The sequence below is a fragment of the Nipponia nippon genome, unplaced genomic scaffold, assembly GCF_047370975.1.
Source record: "Nipponia nippon isolate SJK-2023a ecotype South Korea unplaced genomic scaffold, ASM4737097v1 scaffold_11, whole genome shotgun sequence".
NCBI lineage: Eukaryota > Metazoa > Chordata > Aves > Pelecaniformes > Threskiornithidae > Nipponia > Nipponia nippon.
In genome coordinates this window covers 6265799-6287327 of record NW_028262302.1, presented here as the reverse complement: position 1 = coordinate 6287327, position 21529 = coordinate 6265799, and the positions used below count along the sequence as shown (strand labels likewise).

At 41.1% G+C, this 21529-nt stretch overlaps 1 protein-coding gene across 7 annotated transcripts in view; it reads right to left on the bottom strand.

The window, feature by feature from the left end:
* Positions 1-21529, bottom strand: part of TTLL5 (tubulin tyrosine ligase like 5) — a 151590-nt gene that overhangs the window by 64847 nt on the left and 65214 nt on the right. For 6 of the 7 annotated variants that reach the window (XR_015702251.1, XR_015702252.1, XR_015702253.1 and 3 more), the window contains 4 exons: positions 21028-21161; positions 20281-20394; positions 19466-19876; positions 17808-17998 (listed from right to left, as the gene is read on the bottom strand). Coding sequence is in view for 4 of the 7 variants with exons in the window: in XM_087747363.1 (XP_087603489.1) it covers positions 17808-17998; positions 19466-19876; positions 20281-20394; positions 21028-21161 (850 nt within the window). In the remaining 3 variants the exon portion in view is untranslated. The remainder of the gene's footprint in view (positions 1-17807; positions 17999-19465; positions 19877-20280; positions 20395-21027; positions 21162-21529) is intronic. The other variant, XM_087747365.1, reaches the window with a different exon arrangement.

Genomic DNA, 21529 nt, shown 5'->3' with positions numbered 1-21529 from the left:
GAACAAAAGGTGTCACTAAGTAACCTGGATAGAGTATGTACTAAGAGAACTAAGACTGCTAAAGAAGAGAAATCTTTAGATGCAGAAAAACTGTGCTAGTTGCATAAAGCAGCGGGAGAGATGACACCAACAGCCACCATGATTGAGATGAATTCAAGTACCAGCATTAAAACTACAACCCTTCCATTCACAGAACAAAGGAGGAAAAGGATAAACATGGGGCAAAAATCACAAAGTAAGAAAGCAACATCACTTTCCTGATGTGTGAAAAATTAACTCTACATGCACTAATCAAAAGCTAGAAGCTCATATTACACTGAGCAGAGACCAGAGTGTCTGCCCAGTCATCATGAGCTGTGTCACTAAGCCCAGCCATATGCATCCATCCTCTCTCTACCCCTCTCTATGCACACGTACAGGCACAACCCAACAGCATATGTACCTTGGATATAAAATTCAAAACCAAACTCTACCACACATGAAAGAAACTTCTCACCCAACCACTTCCAAACTGTTCACACAAGTAAATACACTAGCTAATGATAGCCTAAAATCATCTTAAGTGTAGGTTTGCTATATCAAGCTCTGAAGCAGTTATCTATGTGTTTTTAAGCATATAAAATGTATTCCAATGTATTCTTGTGTTGCTTATCTTCTTGAAAGATCAAACTCTGCAAGCAGACACTATCTGTTGGTTTATTTAAGCGAACCTAAATACATAACATAATGGTATCTACTACAGCAGTGTAAATATTAGTTTACATTTAAAAAAAAAAAACCAAAACATTTTATGAAGGTTACAAAGCACTACAAAGGTTGCAAAACTAAGATTCCCAGTCAGGCATTGTCAGAATTAAGTTTACGACTGCCTTTAATTACATGATCACATGCTGCTTTTTAGGAGCACAGAACAGACCTGGTTCTGCACCAAGATTAACGTCATGTCACAAGCAAGACTTATCTGTATTGCCCTTGCTCGCTTCTGTGGCAACTGGAAGGCATATAGCCAATAAGACACAGGACACAGCCAGAAAGAAGAGTGTAACAACTAGCCCTGCATCGGCTCCAGATCTCAAAGGTGATGCTTAAGTCACTTAGGTGTGACTTAAGCATAGCTTCTGAACTCCCAGCTTTGAGATCTTAACAATGCTCTTTTACCAGAATTTGTGCACAATTACTCAAACAAGTACATACCAGCTTCATTTCAATACACTACACTCATACCTACAACAGAATTGTGCAGGACTGCAGACTTCGTATCCTCTGACTGCATTCTGGAACATGAACTAACACTGCAACTGGCAACACAGTAGGTTGCCACTCCTTCTGTGGTTTAGTAGTACAAAGCATCTAAGCATCTTGTACGCTCAGAAATCTTAACTCCTACTTCAAGTTCTGGACAGGATTAAATTATAGTGGTTACGCACTAGGCTTCTGCCCACTTCTCTAAAAGCAACCGCTTTTGTCTCATCCCTTCACAGCTCTATGCTTTCCCATTCTTGCTCCTTGTCTGTGTGTCATTATTCACACCTAGTCAGTCCCCGCTTCCACGTTTCAGGTGTCATTCTCCTTATTCTGCTCAGTCCAGTTTCATTCTTACAGATACCCAGCACTGGCCTCACCACTACTTCTGGCCCCCGAGCCACACCATTTCAGGCCTGGAGCTTTCCATGGGAGTAGTTATTTAATCTGTCTTCCCACACTTTTGTTCTCAGTTCCTCTTCCAGTTGCTCAGATGCCCTATATCCAAGTGGCTCCAGTTTTATTCCCCTCCCCAGCCCGCTCCGTTTGCCAGCCTCTCTGTGCACCCAGTCCCAGAATGCGGGCTCCTCACTGGACCACGTTTACCACGCTGCCATTCCTTCCAGTTCTGTCCTTTTACCCGAATGGTTTTCAGTATCCTCTCCCAAATTACATCCAGGTCCAAATTTCATAACCTCCCTGTCCTAGCTGTTCTCCACACCTTTGCAGAATGAGTGGGAATTCTGCCTTCAAGTCAGACAGGCTCCAAATACAGACCAGGTCACTGAAAGCACAGCAGAATGGGGACTCAAGCCTCAGTACTCTAGAAGTACAACTACAGAGAAATTCAGTTTAGCATCCTCAGTGTGGAGGGAATCTCCAGGAAGCTGAGAAGCTCTAGCAGGTGCTGCTGAGTATATTTCACCTGAAGCTTTTCAGATAGTTACTGGGCAATCAAGCTTGGACAAAATTTTAAATTCCATATTGCTATTCCAAAGCATGGGAGATCCAGACATTTGAAAGAAAAGTTCTGTAGATATTAAAATGCATAGAATATTTTTTCTTTATCCAGCCTTGGTTTTGGCTGGAACACTTCACCTTGCCTGAAGTATTCTGAAAACTGAACATCAAGCACAGAAAACATGAGTCCAAATGGATAGTTTCAGAACATTACAAGCAATTTAAAACAAGGTCTTACAGTGGGACATATCGGGCAAGCTTAATAATGGGCAGTGCTACCCATCTTATATGGAAAACAGCATTAGGTGTCATTTTGGTGCCTCTACCCCACCCTTAAATGTTGTTGTCTTCTGTGGAATTTAATATAAAAATTAAAGCATCTTCATTGCAATAACAGAAAACTTCAAATTGGTTCTGATTGTGCCAGGCACTATACAAATACCTAACAATAACAGTTTCTGGCCACAAAGAGTTTATTGTCTGAAAAGAAGCAAGAGTGGCAAATGAGGCAAACACAGAGGCCAGCATGGTAAATGAAATAGGATATACACAATTCTCAGCTTGTCAGCAACTTTGCTAACACATCCAACGTGTGAAATGAAGATGACTTTATCCAATTCTCTCTCCTCATCATCTTGATACTAAGAACCATTTAGTGTGATGAATTACCACCTCACCCCTGCTCTATTAATGCAATATGCTTTCCTCTCTGTATCATCTCTCTATAATACTGTATCATTGTTTATTTGAAAGGCGTCTTTCTAAGCAAAGCAGGTGAGCAAATAGCTTAGCATAGGTAGTAGGGACATTTCACACATTCCAGGTAGACAGGTGTTTAAACTACGGCAGGATTAAATACAGGCAAGGGATTCAGAATGAGGGAAAGAACACCAGCAACAGCATAAGGTTTAGCTGCAGCCAGCCCACCCAGATGGGTGTTACTGCTTGTTACGGTGCCATGCACTGAGACATTTCAGCTGCTATAATTAGCTTGCCAGGGTGTTGCCTCGTGGATTGCTGGGGCACCCCCAACACATCTGTGCTCAGCAGAGCGGCTTCATTTTCTAGTCACCAGTCCTCCTGTGCACCTGATGAAACTATATTCTTCCCTTTATAGAGGCAAATACTTAGCAGCAAATCAACTGTTACTTTGGCTTAAAAGAAGATATTGTATAGCACCTGGATCAAAGCAGATACCAAAATCTCCATAAAGAATAGCTTGCAGCTTCAGAAATTGTGGTAGTGGAAAACAAAAAACCTAACAAACAAAACCCACAACAACAACAACAAAAAAACAACAAGCAAAAAAACCCCAAACACACACACACTCCCAAAACCAAGAAAGGCAGGCTAGTGGGGCTCACAAGGGAAGGTGGTTGTTGGTGTGGATCTACAAGAACAAAGTTAGTTTTCACACTGAGTTGTATCAAGATGGGTTCAAACTCTCCTGCTTGGTAAGATTCCTGTTTTTCACTAGCAGCGAGGGACTTCAGAATATTTTTTCTGACACTGACAGTATGACAGGAGACCTGTGGGTACTGCACTGCATGCTTCAAGCATCCCTATTTTCAAACATCTCTCCTCACATCAATACATTCTCTGTGGAGTCTGTAAAAGGCAAGATAATACACAGCTAATACCTCTCATGACAGAATGATTCATAAAGTTTTCCCACAATTTTTAAACTGTTGGGGACAGCAAAAAGGTCACAAGCTGAAAGGAACATGCTGAGTGAAGAACATAATGGGATAGTAAATCCCAAAAAACTCTCATGGAAGGAGGAGAGCCCACTTGATTTACTTCTATTTATTATCTAACACCAAGAAATACGTGAGGGAAGAATATGCAGGTTGTCACAGCCATATCAATAAATAGAGCCTTGTGTTAGAAAACCTAACAGCGCATATACCTACTGTTATACCGAGTTTGATACAATGTTAAGAAGCCAAAAAACAAATTATTGCACAATGCCAAAATACTTTTTTTCTTTTTTTTTTCTTTTTTTTTTAATTCTACAAGCATTACAAGGTAGGTTTATGACTGCAATACACTTGCCTTCTTGACAGCAGAGACACATAAGCTTAAAAGAATTGGTCTCTATGGTCTTGCTTTATTCAGAGAAATTTATTTCTGAATAAATTCAAGATTGAAAGCAAGGCCACAACACAGAATGATAGCCGAAAGTGCTGGATATAAAAGTTGAGGGTTTCATTTTTGTTAATCTGCTTTATAATTTAAATAGGAAATATGAAATCTCCAAATACAGAGAGGCAGAAAGAAAATTCCAGGATAGAACTTGTTTCTAATGAGTAGCATCCTACAGAAAAAGACCCATTGTATAGTACCTTTAAGAATTCACAAGCAAGAGTTAGAAGAGCAGCTTAGTATCTTGCATATTTCTGATCTACATTATACTATTCTTTCAATAGTTTCCCATTATCATATTCAAGAACCTTTTCTCTATAATAAAGTGAGTATTTTCATTTCATTTTGTTCTTATCTAATGTTTCAAATAAGCTAAAACAGCAAATGTTAACAATGGCCCCCCAAAAAAATAAATAAATCAGTGCTGCAGATCAGTCTCCACGGATTCAGGAAAAGCCTCCTAAAAAGCCTGAGTGTTTCTCTTGCTAGTTTGCAGGAGTCAACCAGGGTGAACAGGGACACATCATCACTAGAAGTTGTTACTCTGCCCTTCTTGGCAGAGAGTGGAAAAGTGACTTAAATTTTCATTACCAACATCCTGAACAGCAGATCCAGAGTTTCACTGGTCAATGTGTTACAACACTGAGCAAGCAATGCACTACAAAAAAATGCCTACTTCACTCCCCAGTTGGCAGTTTTAGTATTTTTCTGCCAGAGGCCAGTCATATCCTGTTGCCTATAAAGTGCTGGGGACTGGACATCTACAAAGTCTCCTCTCCAGTTCACACATCTCACATTTCCATTTGGATCTTTCCGATTGGTGAGGAGGAAAAGGGATGCAGAGTTCAAGACATATTTCAAAGATCAAGACTAAGAGAGATGCCAAAAGAACGCAGTCATCATAGGCCTGCTTTATTGCCTCTTCCAAAAAAACCTTCAATATGATAAAAAGTTCACAGTCTGAAACAGGAGGAGACCTAAGGCCACAAAGTTTTTGGCACAATGTACCCTATCAAAAAGTTTCAAAGGTATATATGAACACCAACAGTTCACCGAGAAACCTTTTCCTTTAAAGAAAGATTGGACAGGGATCATGGTAAGACACATGTATGATCACTGCTCCTCTACCTTAGGACCAGACCAGAATCTTTAGGTTTTGATGCCTCAGACAGGACAAGATGACACTATATAATAAGCTCAAAGAAGGAAACATTCCACTAGAAAACTGAAAATGTGCAAAATGTCTCATCATTTGCAATATCTTCTCCTTTGCCTTTTGATCTATTCTTTCCTGTGTGCTCAGTTTGACTCCTTCAAGACCCTTCAGACAATCCCTAATTTTCCATTTTACTACTTACCATTAATCCAGCAATACTATCTTTATCCAATAGCTTGTAAAAAGAGATATTTCTTTTCTTCCATTACCTGGCTTCCATAGTCACTGTATTTTCACCTTCCTCAGACACACATACCCCTGAGGCTTTTGAGAGCAGTGAAATACTTACATTCCCAGGAACTGAGGGGAAGAGCTAACAACTTGCCATTAAAAAAAAAAAAGATTGCTGCATTTTCAGTTATATTTTTCTTCTTTCAGCCTTCAGAAATGACTATGACTAGATGCTACAACATTATAAATATTCACTGTTAATCTATCCTCTCCCCAGTCCGTGTGTTGCATTTTCTTGGCTTCACCACAGAGCTCCCATGTACATCTGTGATCTAGCGCAGGCTAGCATGACTTGGTCTAACAGAGCACCAAGGTCTTCCAGTACTATTGGAAACAGTCCATCTGCCTTGCCTTCCTTAATGCATCGAGATACTGGAATCCAACAGGCCACCCCAGTACGGGAAACATCACAGGATCTTAACCTGCCTCTTTCCTTAAGAGGCAAAGGAAACCCCAAACCACAAATCTCTAACACACTGTCTGAATAGTGGCACAAAATATACCTCCTACAAATTCCTTGAAGAAACCATGTAATATGAACAGATTTTTCTAGGGCCATCTTTTTGTTACCCAGGCCAGCTTGCTGATCACACCTCATACTAAAACACCTTCATTTTATGTACAGATTTGAATTTGCAGGATCAGCCAGCCAGAAGAAGAGAAGAACTGCGGCTAACAGGCTGGGAAGTGTGAAATCTGTGTGTGTACCAAGGCTGATCTGGCCAAAGGCCTGTGACATTCCTTCTCTGCTCAGGGAGCTTACCAGCTTACAGGATATACATATGCATACAGAGCATAAGTGTTCCAGTCTCCAGAAAATGTTCCAGACAAAGACCTGCCAGAGACATTCCTGGGAAACCTGACAAACTTGCAAATTCCTTTGTAGTGTTTCCAGCGTATGCATCCATTTAACAATGAAAAAAAAAAACCCAAGTTAGTGCTGCCGCTGTGGATGGCTGAATTCCCCTCTTCCTTCTCCTGAAAGAGTCAGGCTTTCATTTAGACACTCTCTGCTTCAAAACTTCCCAGTGGGAGTGATTTTGATAAGGCACAGTCCTGCCAAACGTTTGATGATCAGGGTGTAATCTTTCCCATAACAAGAGTTCTAGCTGCTCAGCCTGGCCCATTTGGTGACTCTCTGCAGATCTGCAGATGTTGCTGCATCATAACAAAAGCCTCTGCTCCTATTCCCCTTGGAGCCTCAGAGCAGAAGGGGTTCAATTCGAGCACCGCAGAAACTACATTGACACTTTCACTTCCTACAACCTCTGCTGAGACCAGTTATGTTACTGCTGATGCCACAAATCGGTAGTATTAAAAGTAATTCCAGCTCCTGTGTGAACAGCCTGGGGATGAGCAGGAGAGATGGGGCCCTGCAGCAGTGCAGAGCTGTGTGGAAGAGGAAAGAAAAATATCCCTCAGACTTCATCTCCTGGCTTCTTGCTCCTCTTCCTAGTCAGAGTGAGATGCCTTTTTCTTTTACACTTCCCTTCCTCTCCATCAGTGGAAGGGTAAAAGCCAACCAAATGGTTACATAAGGAAAATAAATCTGATTAAGACTCAGATAAAGTGGGTTGAGTCAAAGCAAGAGACTAACACTGAAAACAAAAAAAAACAAAAAAAAAACCAACCAAAACTTTGGTGGGGAAAATATCCCCACAAAATTTCAGCAATATTTCCTGCATCCTGAGTTTAATGGTCTTTTTGCAGTCATTGTGTTGCGCTACTCAGCTCTAAAACTGAAAGACCTGATGCCCACTGGGACCTGTATGGTGTGCTTTGGCACACTGGCAGTTTGCTTTGTGGCACTTTTCCTCTGCTGAGGACAAGGCAGGCCAGGGTACCACACTGTGCAACTGAGACAGGTAACTGAGGAGTGGTGTGGTTTCAAATATTGTTGTAGCTGATGTTAAGCTGAAGCTCACTATTTTGGGATTCCTGTGGCATATTATTCCTACAAGGTCATGCTGGGGCACTGTGAAGTGCTCATTCCAGTTCTTCCTCACTCCCTTTCCTCTGGCCTAAGGTTTAGTAAACTCATCTGCTTCTTGCTAATTTCCACCTTCTATCCAAATGGAAAATGTAGAATGAGAAAAGTGCCGCATCCTCCTATGGATCTGTCAGCCTGTCTGCAGGAATCCTGGCTGCTGGATCTTGGGCACTGACGGGCTACATAGCAGAGATGAAGGCAGCTCAGTATAGCCCTTGCCTGGGTGGTCTGATATTATCCCTGTGATTAAACTCCCTGGCTAGAAGAATTGGAGCTATTCCCAATGATAGCTGAGTCCTGAAATCTCACACTCTCCCTCACAGAGAGAGGCAGAGCTCCCACCAGGCTTCCCCTCCCCCTTCTCTTACTCCTCCTCCTGGTGAAGCTGGCCAATTCAACACATTCTTCAGTTCACTAGTATTAATAACTACAAAGTACTACAGCCTGGTAGATATCAACTGCAGGCCCCCACACCAGCCTCTGATAGGGACCTCACACAGATCCAGCATTGCAGAAGAAAACCTTCTTTTTACCTTACAGCATATTTCAGAGAGAAGTAGCATGCTGTTCACCAAGAAAAAAACAACACATACATATCCAGGATCCAGGCACCTGGCTCTGGATCTGTACACATGCTGTGCATTTTAATGTCCTCCCCGTAGAAAGTCCCGCAATGCAAGCACACGGAAATATTTTATGCTAAACACACATGAAATAAAGACTTTGGGATTAACGCCTGGTAAGGAACACAGCAGAGGGTAAAGAAGTCTGGGTTATTTTGGTCACATCCTTCATCCATCAGGAAAGGCCAATGGCTAAGAGTAGGTACAGGCAAAAAAAAACCTCTTAGTTCAGCTGTCCAGAAGTAACATAGTAGCCAGTAAGGTCCCTATGCCACAAATCAAGACAAGAAAGGCAATTAAGTCTCTACACAATGAAAGGGGCTTACTGAACCATATCTTCTGGCTTCATTCCCTAACTCACCATCAATTATCTGCCTTGATTCTCCAATAGTACTGTTACTATCTTAGGCTCACGCGAGGCAATGGGCAAACTGAACAAGAACATTTCAGGATAACTGAAAAATTTAGTTGAGTATCGTTAACACACTGACAAGACTGCAGGTGAACCACTGCACTACACATACTGACAAAGACATCATCCCCCTGGAAAAATAATTAGCAATCATTTGCATGCCATAACTAGGGAAATGGCTAATTTCAGATACTGATTTCCTCACAAGTGTCTCAGTAACCCACTTATCATAAAGGAAATATTTAGCTTGACTACAGTAAAGCAATGTAGCAAAGAAAAAGCCATAAATATGGAAGCAGCAGCATAGCACACGTTCCTCAGTATTAAAGACAAAAGGTCAGTTCAGAGCAATGGCCCAGCAAACTTGCTATCCTGCCTGACTTATTTCAGAAGATGGAAGAAATTTTAGTTTCCGTGCATCTAACTGAAGCATCTTATTGATAAGGAAAATTAATTTATTATTTCTGTATGTTAAAAGCTAGGGATCTATCATTTGCAAAATGCTTGTTATTCTGAGGTAACTATGGCCTGTTAAGCTTTCTGCCTTAATGGTATCTTGTTGCAGGAAGTTTCAGAAGGTAAGTATATTCTGTGATAATAACTATTCACTTTTATTACCAGTTTTTACTCTGATGTCTTCCTACTAAACTGAACATCCCGTTCTTATTACGAGAAACATGAATAAAATGAACTTTATTTACCTTGTCATCTACTGCTCTGTATAATTCCTTCATACCTGTCTCCTCCCGAAACAAACTTAATATTTTCACTTCCTCATTAAAAATGCATTTTGCAGTTAATTGTTGTAGTCACTCATCTGTGAGGCCCAGTTATTTTTCTTGAATTGACTTTAGGAATGGCAACAGAACTGAAAACAGTTTTTCAAAGGAGGGCATGTAATTAATGCTTACCTAATTACATACTATTTCCTATCCTGTCCCTTAAACATGCTAATAATTTTTGTTTGTTGCCTTTACTGCTTGACTTAGAACAGGTATCTCCACTGAGCTTTCCAGAACAAAACTCATTCTTTCTTCCCTAAATGATTAAAGCTTATTACTTTAAGTGGTTAAAATTATTGCTTGTCATGTAATCAGTTATTTGTAAACACTGAAATTCATCTGCCATTATCTTGCCCAGTTAATGCAGTTGTTAAATTTCTCTTAGCTTTTCTCATAATAATCAACAGAAGAATATAGACGTACTGACAAATTACCAGGAGGTAGGCTCAAGTTTAAGTTTACAGCACACACGTAACTTCACAGTAATTTAACATCTGGACACTTGTAGCCCACATCACACTGACGGCAACAAGAAGTTACCTCATGTAGTAAACACAAGCTGCACAAGCATGTGTTCACATGGATGAACACTACAGAGTAGTTAATCTACTGTAAATTCACACCCCATATTATCTTGCAATAACTTGCTTTTATATTAATTCTTTATGTAATAATATGCCAGTCATTATGAACCTCCTCCTTTCAAATCTTTCATTTTACACTCCATTATGTGCATTCTGTATTCTGCGTCTTCAGTTATCCACTTGCTGTATAGCAAACTGGCTAGTTATTCTTTTGTTTGCTTTCTCTGTTTTTGATCTATAACTTTACCTCTCCCCCTGCAGATACCTGGCTTGATTAACAGTCCTTGCCGAAAGCTTGTCAAAACTTTTTGAAAGTTTGAACAGCAAGAACCAGTTCCACTAGATGCTATTTTTCTCAGTTCAAAGAATTCTAATAGATCAAGACATGGGTTGGGTGTTTTGGGTTTTTTTTTTTTTTTGTCCGAATTATGTTTAGCTGGGTGAATTAAAATTCCATTTTTATTTCAATTTAATATGTCTGCTAGAGGAGCAAAACTCACTGCTTTGATTTACAGGAAACTTTAGGGGCCTTATTACAGAAAAGCACATTTGTTGCTTTTCTGTCCTCTATACCAGCTTTACCAGTGACCACAGCTTTCAGTAGAAGCTTTGTCACTACACTGTTGCATTTCTGAACTCCTAAATGTATACCAACCAACCACAGAAGTCTCACAAAACGTTCTGTGCCTACCTTTTTCTCCTACAAGCTTAACGCTTCATTACCTGGAAAGAAAATGTATCTCCACTGTATCTACTATAGTGAAAAATAACACAAAAGAAATTATTTAATATCTCTAATGCCTATATCCTCCAATATTGGTTTCTGCAGACCTAGACTATGTCCTCACTGAATTAATAAATTAATCTATCAATAGCATATTTAAGGCAATTCATTTCCTGTGGGATCCCCGCACATCTCCCTGGTCAATAACCACATCATTCACAAGTCTGCTATCTATGATACCGTCAAGATCTTTCCTCCCTATGTCCCCCTAACTTACAAGCAAGAACCAGCACATGTTACAGCTTGCTCCAAATTAGAAGCCTGTTCACTGCTAATTAATACATGCATTCTGGCTGGCTAGGCAGCAGTCCAAACAGAAGAGAGATGTTGAACTTCACCTGATTTTAGCCCTCAACTGAAACACTCTCATGGGCCTTGCACTTCTATGCACTTAACGTTTTTTACAAAATGGGTAAGAACATACTATCTTCAAGACTAATTTAGTTCAAACTTGGGGCATTTGAACATTTGGACATGAAGAGGGGCATTCTCTTTCTTACTTGTTTTCTTATGACCTTTTGAGCTCAGATAGCTCCTTATTATCCTACTCAGACATGAACTTATCAGGTTAATGCTGGGTACTCAAAGGCACACATTTTCCATAGAGATTTCTGTGCTGCTTGCACCCAAACGTATTGGGTAGTTAATTAGAAGAACACCTTGTTATTTTTGGATACTGTGGAAGTACTACAGTTAGACGGTGAGTACTGCAAAAATCAGGCAGTGTTTGAAAGATCTCTTATGGATAGAGGTAAATAATTCTCACTGTTTGTCATAACCTCAAAATCAGTTTTATTATTAGATTTTATGTAATAATTTCATGTAATCACAAAAACATTGTAAATCTGTGGTTTTAAGTAATCTGTGGTTTTACTTCCCCAGAAGTAAAAACTAACATTCATTGCTAACAGCTATATTTAACAATAAAGATTCTCCCTAGCAGCTGACATGATCTACCTAGACTTGTGCAAAGCATTTGACACTGTCCCGCAGGACATCCTTGTCTCTAAATTGGAGAGACATGGATTTGACAGATTGACCACTCGGTGGATAAGGAATTGGCTGGATGGTCGCACTCAAAGACATGCGGTCAATGGCTTGATGTCCAAGTGGAGACCAGTGATGAGTTGCACTCCTCAGGGGTCAGTATTGGGACCAGTGTTGTTTAGCATCTTTGTCGGCGACACGGACAGTGGGATTGAGTGCACTCAGCAAGTTTGCTGACTACACCAAGTTGTATGGTGCAGTCCACATGCTGGAGGGAAGGGATGCCATCCAGAGGGACCTTGACAGGCTGGAGAGGTGGGTCCATGTGAACCTCATGAAGTTCAACAAGGCCAAGTGCAAGGTCCTGCACATGGGTCGGGGCAATCCCAAGGACAAATACAGCCTGGGCAGAGAATGGATTGAGAGCAGCCCTGATGAGCAGGACCTGGGGGTGTTGGTTGATGAGAAGCTCAACATGACCCAGCAATGTGCGCTTGCAGCCCAGAAAGCCAACTGTATCCTGGGCTGCATCAAAAGAAACGTGACCAGCAGGTCAAGGAAGGTGATTCTTCCCCTCTACTCCACTCTCATGAGACCCCACCTGGAGTACTGCGTTCAGCTCTGGGGCCCCCAACATAAGAAGCACATGGACCTGTTGGAGCGAGTCCAGAGGAGGGCCGGGAAGATGATCAGAGGGCTGGAGCACCTCTCCTATGAAGACAGGCTGAGAGACTTGGGGTTGTTCAGCCTGGAGAAGAGCAGGCTCCGCAGAGAACCTTATAGCAGCCTTCCAGTACCTGAAGCGGGCGTACAGGAAAGCTGGAGAGGGACTTTTTAGAAGGGCATGTAGTGACAGGACAAGGGGTAATGGCTTTAAACTGAAAGAAGGTGGATTTAGATTAGCTATAAGGAAGAAATTCTTCCCTGTGAGGGTGGTGAGGCCCTGGAACAGGTTGCCCAGAGAAGCTGTGGATGCCCCATCCCTAGCAGTGTTCAAGGCCAGGTTGGATGGGGCTTTGAGCAACCTGGTCTAGTGGAAGGTGTCCCTGCCCATGGCAGGGGAGTTGGAACCAGATGATCTTTAAGGTCCCTTCCAACCCAAACCATTCTATGGTTCACTGTATTTATTAATTTGTAAGGCTAAATATTTATCTTCCATAACCTGAGATTCTCATACTCCAGTGTGTCCTTAAGGCAACATCTTTCCTGCACTTACCATTAAAGACAGTTACAGAAGTTGCCCAAACAGCTGCTCCCTTTCTAGTCTAAGATAGAATAACACTCCTCCTCTTTTCTCTGTTCATCTCTCTCTCATTCCTGCAACTGAGCAGTAAGAAATCATACAGTGATGCAGGGGATTAAGTAATGATTCTTATGGGTTCTAGATCAATATTTCTATAACACTGTGAAGGCACCCTTGTTTTCTCCATGTTGCAAACATGAAGATGCACTGATGAAATTTTATACGATATAATAAAAAATATTTTTCAAAGATACAAATTAATGAAAGGCAAAACATTCTCACACACTTTGTGAGACAGTCTGTGAGGACTGAAAACTGTGTACAAGGCAATGAAACTGCACATCAGTAAGGCTTTACCTTCCTACCATCTCCACCTCCCATATTATAGGACCAGTTCACTTTATTGAGTATCACTGTGAAGTTCCCATCTGGTATTTCAGAAGTGAATGGAGAGGACTGACAAGACAAAGATGATGTAATCACAAAAATCGTGTTTTCTTAAGACAACAGATTTTAAATATCTTGTTCAAAGCTGATCAGATACTTACACTTAAAATTTTCGCTTTGAACATTGTCATTTCAACAGCCAATTCACTTAATAAACTGATTTAGTACAGCAGGTAGAATACAAGAGTGTAAGAGAGAAAATGTGAAACAGGTGCTTTGGGCCTGGGTAGGAAACAGTGAAGAACAGCAGGGATTGGAGAGGGACTTGCAACCAGAATGGCAGCATCACTCCAACCACAGCTGTTAAGGCTACATTCCTGGGAACCCTGGAGACCCACGCTAGTACACGGATATCAGAAGCAATTCTCACAAGAATGGGAATGGTAAACAAGCTTCTCAGCTGCTCTTGGAAGGAGGTAATGTATTCAGCGTACCCCCACCCCCAAGACACAGCTGGGCACAACACAGGGGACCAAGGCACAGACAAATGTATTCAACTCGCATAGAAGTTCTTGCCCTTGGAAAAGAAACACAGCCCACAGCAACAGTAGCATTTTCAAAAGTCTCTCTTTCACATACCACCTCCAAATCAATAGTCCTAATCTTGCCATTAAACATAATTAAATCTAAATATCAAGTCCCTTTCATACCAGCCAGGTACTTTCCAACAAGGTAGACTAACTCCAAGTTTCTGGAGTGGCTTTAAACAACGGTACTATTTTTATTATTTAGGAAAGTGATGTTCTCTTCCAGGGGTCATCTTTATGCCAATTTATTTTACAATGCTTTTACTTTAAAGGGACCATTATATTTCAAGTGGCTTAAACGGAGGAGTCAAAAGGAGGAAAATAACAATTCAGAGTCTCCTGTCTAGAAATGCATAGGAAAGCAGTGCCCTGTTTAACTAAATCACCCTCATACAAGTGATCTCTAGGGATCTTTAACCTTCTCTCAGCTTTCAATCCCTTACTTCTCCTGTCCCAAAGCCACCAGGGTTTCATAACCCAGAGGCCCCAAACACTCCCATCCCAAGTCTTTCCCCCTTTCAGCCCATACCAATGGTCTTTAACTTCTCAGTTCTCTCCAGCTGTTTAATAAATCCCCTCGCACATGCTTCTGTATCTCTTCTGCCCCTATCTTCCCCCCTGCTGGTTCAGACCAAATCCTTGTCTGCCCAAAGCTATAACCACACAGTGCTCGCAAATAGCTTCACCAATATCTGCCCTTCTGCAAATCACTTTACAAACTGCCAGCCTACTCTGTAATGCCTGCACTTCTCTTATTCATTCAATCCCCCTGCTTCAAATCCACATCCACACCTAATGCCAGGTGTCCTGGTTCCAGGTCTCTCAACAATGAGCCCAGCCCTTTCTTGGCTCCTCCAGTTTTGCCTGTACAGGCACTTGCTGCCATACTATTATGCTTTTACTGTATGCTGGTACCTCTTGTCACCCTTCATCGTCACAGCAGCCTTGTCTTCCCACAGAACTAAAACCCTTGGTCCTTGTTGCAAGACAGGCTTTAAAAGTCAGGCTGGATCAAAAAAATAATCAGAATGACTCTTAGATGACAGAAGGGTAGAATTTGTCCGGGGGCAGGGGTGGGAAGCACAAGGAATAGCTGTATGCTTTAGCTATGTTCCTTTGGGCCTTGCAGTTACACCTGAACCTTCCAAAACATCACTGTTTCAGGTATGATTAAAATAATAGTCTTAGCTTAGAAATTACTGTATGTCATAAATTCAGTACTGAAGAGTCAGTTTGCCTTAAAAGCAAAACTGTCCTCAACTAAGCCATCCAAATTTTCATACTAAGCAAGCTTCAGATTTCATCTCTCCAAAGGGATTATTGCAGAAATATGGCCTGGAGAATCACAGTAGAGAGCAGATGTTTAGAACTGAATGGATGCAGGCTTAGGAAGGAAATTCATTGCCAGATAGAGCTCCAGTTCTAAACTTTTCATCGACTTGTGAATCCCTTTCTACATGGATCTTTTTCATGATGACAGAAGACCACTAAGACACAACCCAACCCATGTTTCTATATTTCACTACAGAAGCAAAGCCTGTACAAACACTGTGTAGCTGAATACAAAATACATCAAGGTCACTCAGAAAATCTACATTGTCTGCTAGGAGCTCAGGTCTTTATTGTTTGCTTGTCACAAAGAAGGGAATTAGCACCTTCATTCTCCTTCTACACATTCTGTGGGAAAGTATCTTGGGAGAACCCAGAAGCAAAAAGCAATGCAGACACATTTACCACGACCAATGCATTTCCAGAGCTACCACTGCACTTCATAGCCACTTTCAGACTTGAGTATACCTACACTGACTGACTGACTGGTGGCTAAACAGGTTTCAGCCTCCACCATCTCCAGTTACCAGAGTATGCTCCTTTGTCACTCAACACAGCTGTGCTCAGGAAGCTACCCAGCCCTTCCCATGTAGACCTTTGAATTCCTCTCTGGATTCCCCCTTCTATACTTCCTAATTTAACTAGCAGTAACTAGCTATGGTAGTAATACAGAAGTTTAAAAATCATCTAATAGCTATATAAATGGCAGCAAGAGGACAACTTCGGTTCTCTAGACAGACCTAAGAAACCACAGCAGTTGGAGCCAAGTGCAAAATGAGTGCTTTAGGGAGAAAGGCTATGAATTTATTTTTAAAAGTTCTTCTCTGAAAAGACTGAAATGAAATAGATGCATTTCAATTTTTTCCCAAATATTTGTTTAGATACTAATTTTTATCCAAGGAGGCAGTTTCCACATATATTTAGCTTTCAACAAATCAGCATTTCCTGAATGAAAATGTTTCACTATCAAATTTTTTTGAACAGTTTTACTGACTAAGTTTAGCTTAAAAAAGCTGAATTCTGATTTCATTAAGAGAACCAGACTGACAGCTCTGAATATTACTGGACAAGCAAACAAGCTTCTCCTGATGTTCCCCATACCACTTCAGGCTTTGAAAGATCAAATTCTCTAAGGAGGGCCTGGCCTGATGCAAGATCAGGCCTCAGCATCACTGGTATATTCAGTGCTCACATTCTCTGCTGAGCCCATCAACAAGAAGGTGCTTTGTTTTGCTTATCCTTTAAAGTTCAAGACCTATCTGCAAAGACCAGAGTGCCTGTGTTAGTTTTGGAACTGCCCAGACTAAATCAAAACCTTGAACTAGATATAGAAGAGTCCAAAAATCTATTCAGCTTCCTAGAGTTATAAATGCACTCCACCTTTTGAAAAAGACATATTGCCAAACATCTAACCAGATATTCAAAATCCAAGCATATAAACAATAAAATTGAAAGAAACAAAAAGAAGCAAGTAGCAGCAGCTATTGCAACTATTAAACATGCCTCAGAAAACTTCGCAAAACATCACTGTTAAAACAATACTTCCAAAATCAAAGTATCAGAGCAAAGATATTTAAATTGTTTGTCCCTAGCAAGTAAAGAGGTAAAAAATTAATTTCCAAGGCAAAGTGCCTATCCTGGAGAACCTCCAGTTGGCAGCTTAATTAACTGAGAAGTGTTCAACTTGAACACCTTTGATGAATACAACTATAGCATATTATAAAGAAAAAAAATGACTATGCGTGTAGCCATTTAGGGTGTAACAACTCAAAGAAATATGAAACTAGAGTGTAATTCTACCAGAAGCCAATGTAAATTGGATCTATACCACCATGTTTAGCAAAAGGATTGTCGTATCCCATGCTAGTAAGTACTTCATTATGTCTTTACAATGTTATTGGAATATAGAATTTACATTAGAACCCATTCTGCAGACTTCCATTCCCAGCACTGTGATGACACACTGGAGGAACGAGGAAGCGAATTGCATGGAAGCACAAATCTGAGAAGACTTGGGTTTATTGTTTAGTAAGACCAAGCATGGATATGGTTTTTTATAACGTATTTTCTAATACTCTGCCCAGTCTTGCTTTCTTCTATAAAAGGTCTTTAGCAACATTCTTGTCATCTCACAGAATATCAAAATTCTGGTCACTGTAAACACTTCAAAACAACGATATGACAGAAATCAATTTTCATGAGATTTAGTCCTTCCAGTGTGTCTCAGCCCAGTCCAGTGCTGACACAGAAGCCTGTGACAGACTCTTCTGTTGTCACAAGGACTCTAGCTTTACTGCTTACATACCTGCTGTGTAAGGATACTCATGTGGCTCGGTGGGGAATACTGACAGGCTGCTTGCTTTTCTGCCAGCTGCTGCAGTTCTGCTGCTACCATACTGGGGCTATAACGTTTGCCCTGGGAAGAAGTATCTTCTGCATCTTTGTGCATCCTGGCTGAGCCCACACGCTGCCCACTTGGACTGCGATGGCACAAACCTACCAAACAAACATTTGGATATATTTAGTGAGCGGTATGTCAGACTCTCTCAGCCTGCTGATCACAGAGATCCACAAGCAGGTATGACATTTTCTCCAGATTCTAGGGAGAATACAGCCTGTTATTCTGCATGGGTATTGCCTATATGAGCTTTTGTCAATTCCAGACCTGTATTCTCTTTATCATAATGTATCTAATGGCACTCAATTCCAGAGAATATTGGCTGTTGTTACCTAAGTTAAATCTATGATGTTTTTCCTTAAAAACAAATGGATCCTTATAAATAAGCTACTCAGCTGGCAAGCCAGATTTATTTTAATGCTAGAAAGGTTGTCAATATATACACAGCAACCCTAGTCAACATGTGCTGACTCTGACGTACAACCTAAAGCAGATGTATACTATCATTAAAAAAAAAATATATATATTACTATTAGCTTGTATGTGGTTCCCAAAACTTTCCTAATAGATTACAGTCTGCATCCATAAATTCCCTTGGTTTCTTCTACCCTTCAGATTCCTTACACTCTAAAGCTGCATTGCTCAACTATGTTCTACCCCTGAATGGTAAATGAGAGGTCTCTAGATCTTGTTTTTAAGACACTCTTGGATATGGCAGTGCTGAAACATCCTAGAGAATGAAATACAGTAATGATTCATTCAGATCTTTCTTTTTTGGAGGTCTTGACACACTTAAGTATTCAACAATTATGAGGTTTCATCAAAGGATTTCTCTGCATGATAAACACAGAACAAAGAACAGCACATAGACTGAGACAAGACTTCTGCTAACCAAAACTACATTAAAATCACTAAAGATAAACAAGACAACAGTAATACAACCAAGCAAAAATACACAACATTTCATTTCCCAGCTCTTTTCAAACACGTTCAAAGGCTGAGTTCAAAGTTCGAGGCTGAGTGGAGACCTTATGACTCTCTACAACTACCTGAAAGGAGGCTGTAGCGAGGCAGGGGTCGGTCTCTTCTCCCAAGTAACAAGCAATAGGACAAGAGGAAATGGCCTCAAGTTGCGCCAGGGGAGGTTTAGGTTGGATATTAGGAAAAACTTCTTCACCCAACAGGGTTGTTAAGGACTGGCACAGGCTGCCCAGGGAAGTGGTTGAGTCCCCAACCCTGGAGGCATTTAAAAGACGGGTAGATGTGGTGCGCAGGGACATGGTTTAGTGGTGGACTTGGCAGTGCTACATTAACAGGTGGACTCAATAATCTTAAAGGTCTTTTCCAACCTAAATGATTCTATGATTCCCTGTCCATCTGCTCAATAAAAGGGCATCTTTGGCAAGCAAGGGCTGGTTCCTGCACTCCTCCTTTCCATGAGAAATTTAGCACCATTCAACAAGACTTATAATTCCAGAAATGTAAAATTTTCTACCTACTCCAGAATAGGATTACACAATCTCTATGCTAAACTAGCAGGTTATTATGCATCCCAGAACACTCACCTACTTTTGCAGAAGATGGTCGGGACAATCTTTGGCTGTAGATCTGAGCAGCTCTCTGAAAAGATGAGAATGGGCCAATGGTGTAGCTACCAGAATGACAACGATGTAACCCTGCAAGGCTAGAAGCCTCACTGGACACTGGGTTTATGAAGACAGAAGAGCTGTCAGGAGCTGTGCTCTGCAAGGAGGGTAGAGGGGATGGGGACTGAATCAGCCTGGGACCAACTGGAGGAGCCGGCAATGAATGGTGACCAGGCACCTGTGAATTTTCAGAGGCTGCAGGTTGAGATGGTATCCAGGAACTGGTACTTCTCTGGAATGGGGCACCAGAAACAGAGGAAGAAGCACTAGGAGGGCCGCACCGAGGTAATTTCACTTCAGCATTTAAGGAGAAGGCGGGTCCTTCTGGAACTACACAAAGATGAGCACACTACATGAGAAAAAGCTGCTTTTCAGGTCCTTCAGATAATACCAACACACCGAAGATGCATGCCTCTACTCAGACACACTGAAGCCAAAATGACCTCATCTAGCAGCAAAGACAAGAAGAGGCTCTACATGATTAATATCCTCTTTCAAAGCTTGCCATATCTAGATCTTCCCCCACAGAAGAGCAGGTAACTCTTTCATACTGCTCACTCTACAGTATCTTCTCTTGGGTTTAGAGGAAAAACATGCAGAATCTTCCCCAAAATTGGGCATTTGAATCTCTCAGTTTGAAACCAAAGGTTCCAACCTTTGCTTAAAAAAGTATTAAAAACAGTGTATGCATTCATTATTTTTTTCTTGATGATGATGTAAGCCAGTTCACTTACAGGTTGATTTAACTTCTTTGGGTTTATAGACTTTCAATGCTCCTTCTGCAGGCAGATCTGCAACTGAACTTTTGGGCTGATCACCTTTTATTTTTTTCACCACCTCAGGATGCTCTATAACAAAATCAAGGAGTTAGGAAGTAGAACAATGCAAACTGTGATATCATTAGAACAGGTCTGCAGAATTTAAACCTTGTTACAATGCACTTTCTTGCTAATGTTTACTGTAGACCATGCAACTCTATTGATCGCAATTGTGCCGTCATGTACAGTAGCATGGACTACTGGATATGTATGGCTGGCACTGCACTTCCTTCCATGGAATGCCTAATTAGGCTCAAATATACAGACTCTGCCCTCCAATGAGTATGCTCACTGTAGGCAGCACAAGGCCTTAATTTCTCTCATCCCTTACTTTGATTTTGGGATTCTCTGTTCATTTCAAATCTCAGTGCCTTCAGTTTGCACATCCTCATTCCAGTCATGAGCCACCATACCTAGTTCCCTATAAATGCTAGTCCAGTTTCATCCCATTTCACTTCAGGCAAAGAAGGTAGGAGTGCAGTTACTGTAGTCTTCACATACAGAGTCAGTTAAATTAAAAAAAAAAAAAAAAAAAAAAAAAAAGAGACATGCAACCTCAAGAAACCTGAATAACATTCTGGAAGGGTTGTTCTCTTTCCATAGCCTGAAGTTAAACTGAATTTGTCTGGGCAACATCATCTCAGAACTGCCTGCAACACTTACCCCCTGGAGGCTGTTTCTCTGACTGGTTACTGGTGTTGCTGGGTTTTGTGCTTGTGGAGTTTGTTCCTAGGAAGACACTTGCTGACTTGTTTTTGTGTGTGTAAAATGTCAGCACTTCCTCCAGGTCACTTTCACTACAATAAGGAGAGAAGAATGGATGTAAGTGAGGATTCTAAGCTTTTCTGCCTTCATGTAACAGTCAAAGACAAGAAACAATAAGGAGACTGAAGAGGGGAGTGGGGAAAAAAGGTGAGGCCAGACAAGCTAATGATTTGCTCAGTTCTGCAGGGTAAGAGCAGAAGGAAAGGAACATGCCTTGGTTAAACGTGAGATTCCCACTGAAATGCCATTTTCTTATGCAGCAGAAAATTCAAGGCATTCAGGAGCCTTCCCAGGATAAATAAAGAGCAAGTGAAAACTCCGAACACATTTCTGGGGAGATCAGCTCAACAGGAAAGATTCAGTTCACAGCTAAATTTGTGAATCTTCCACAGGTGTTCTC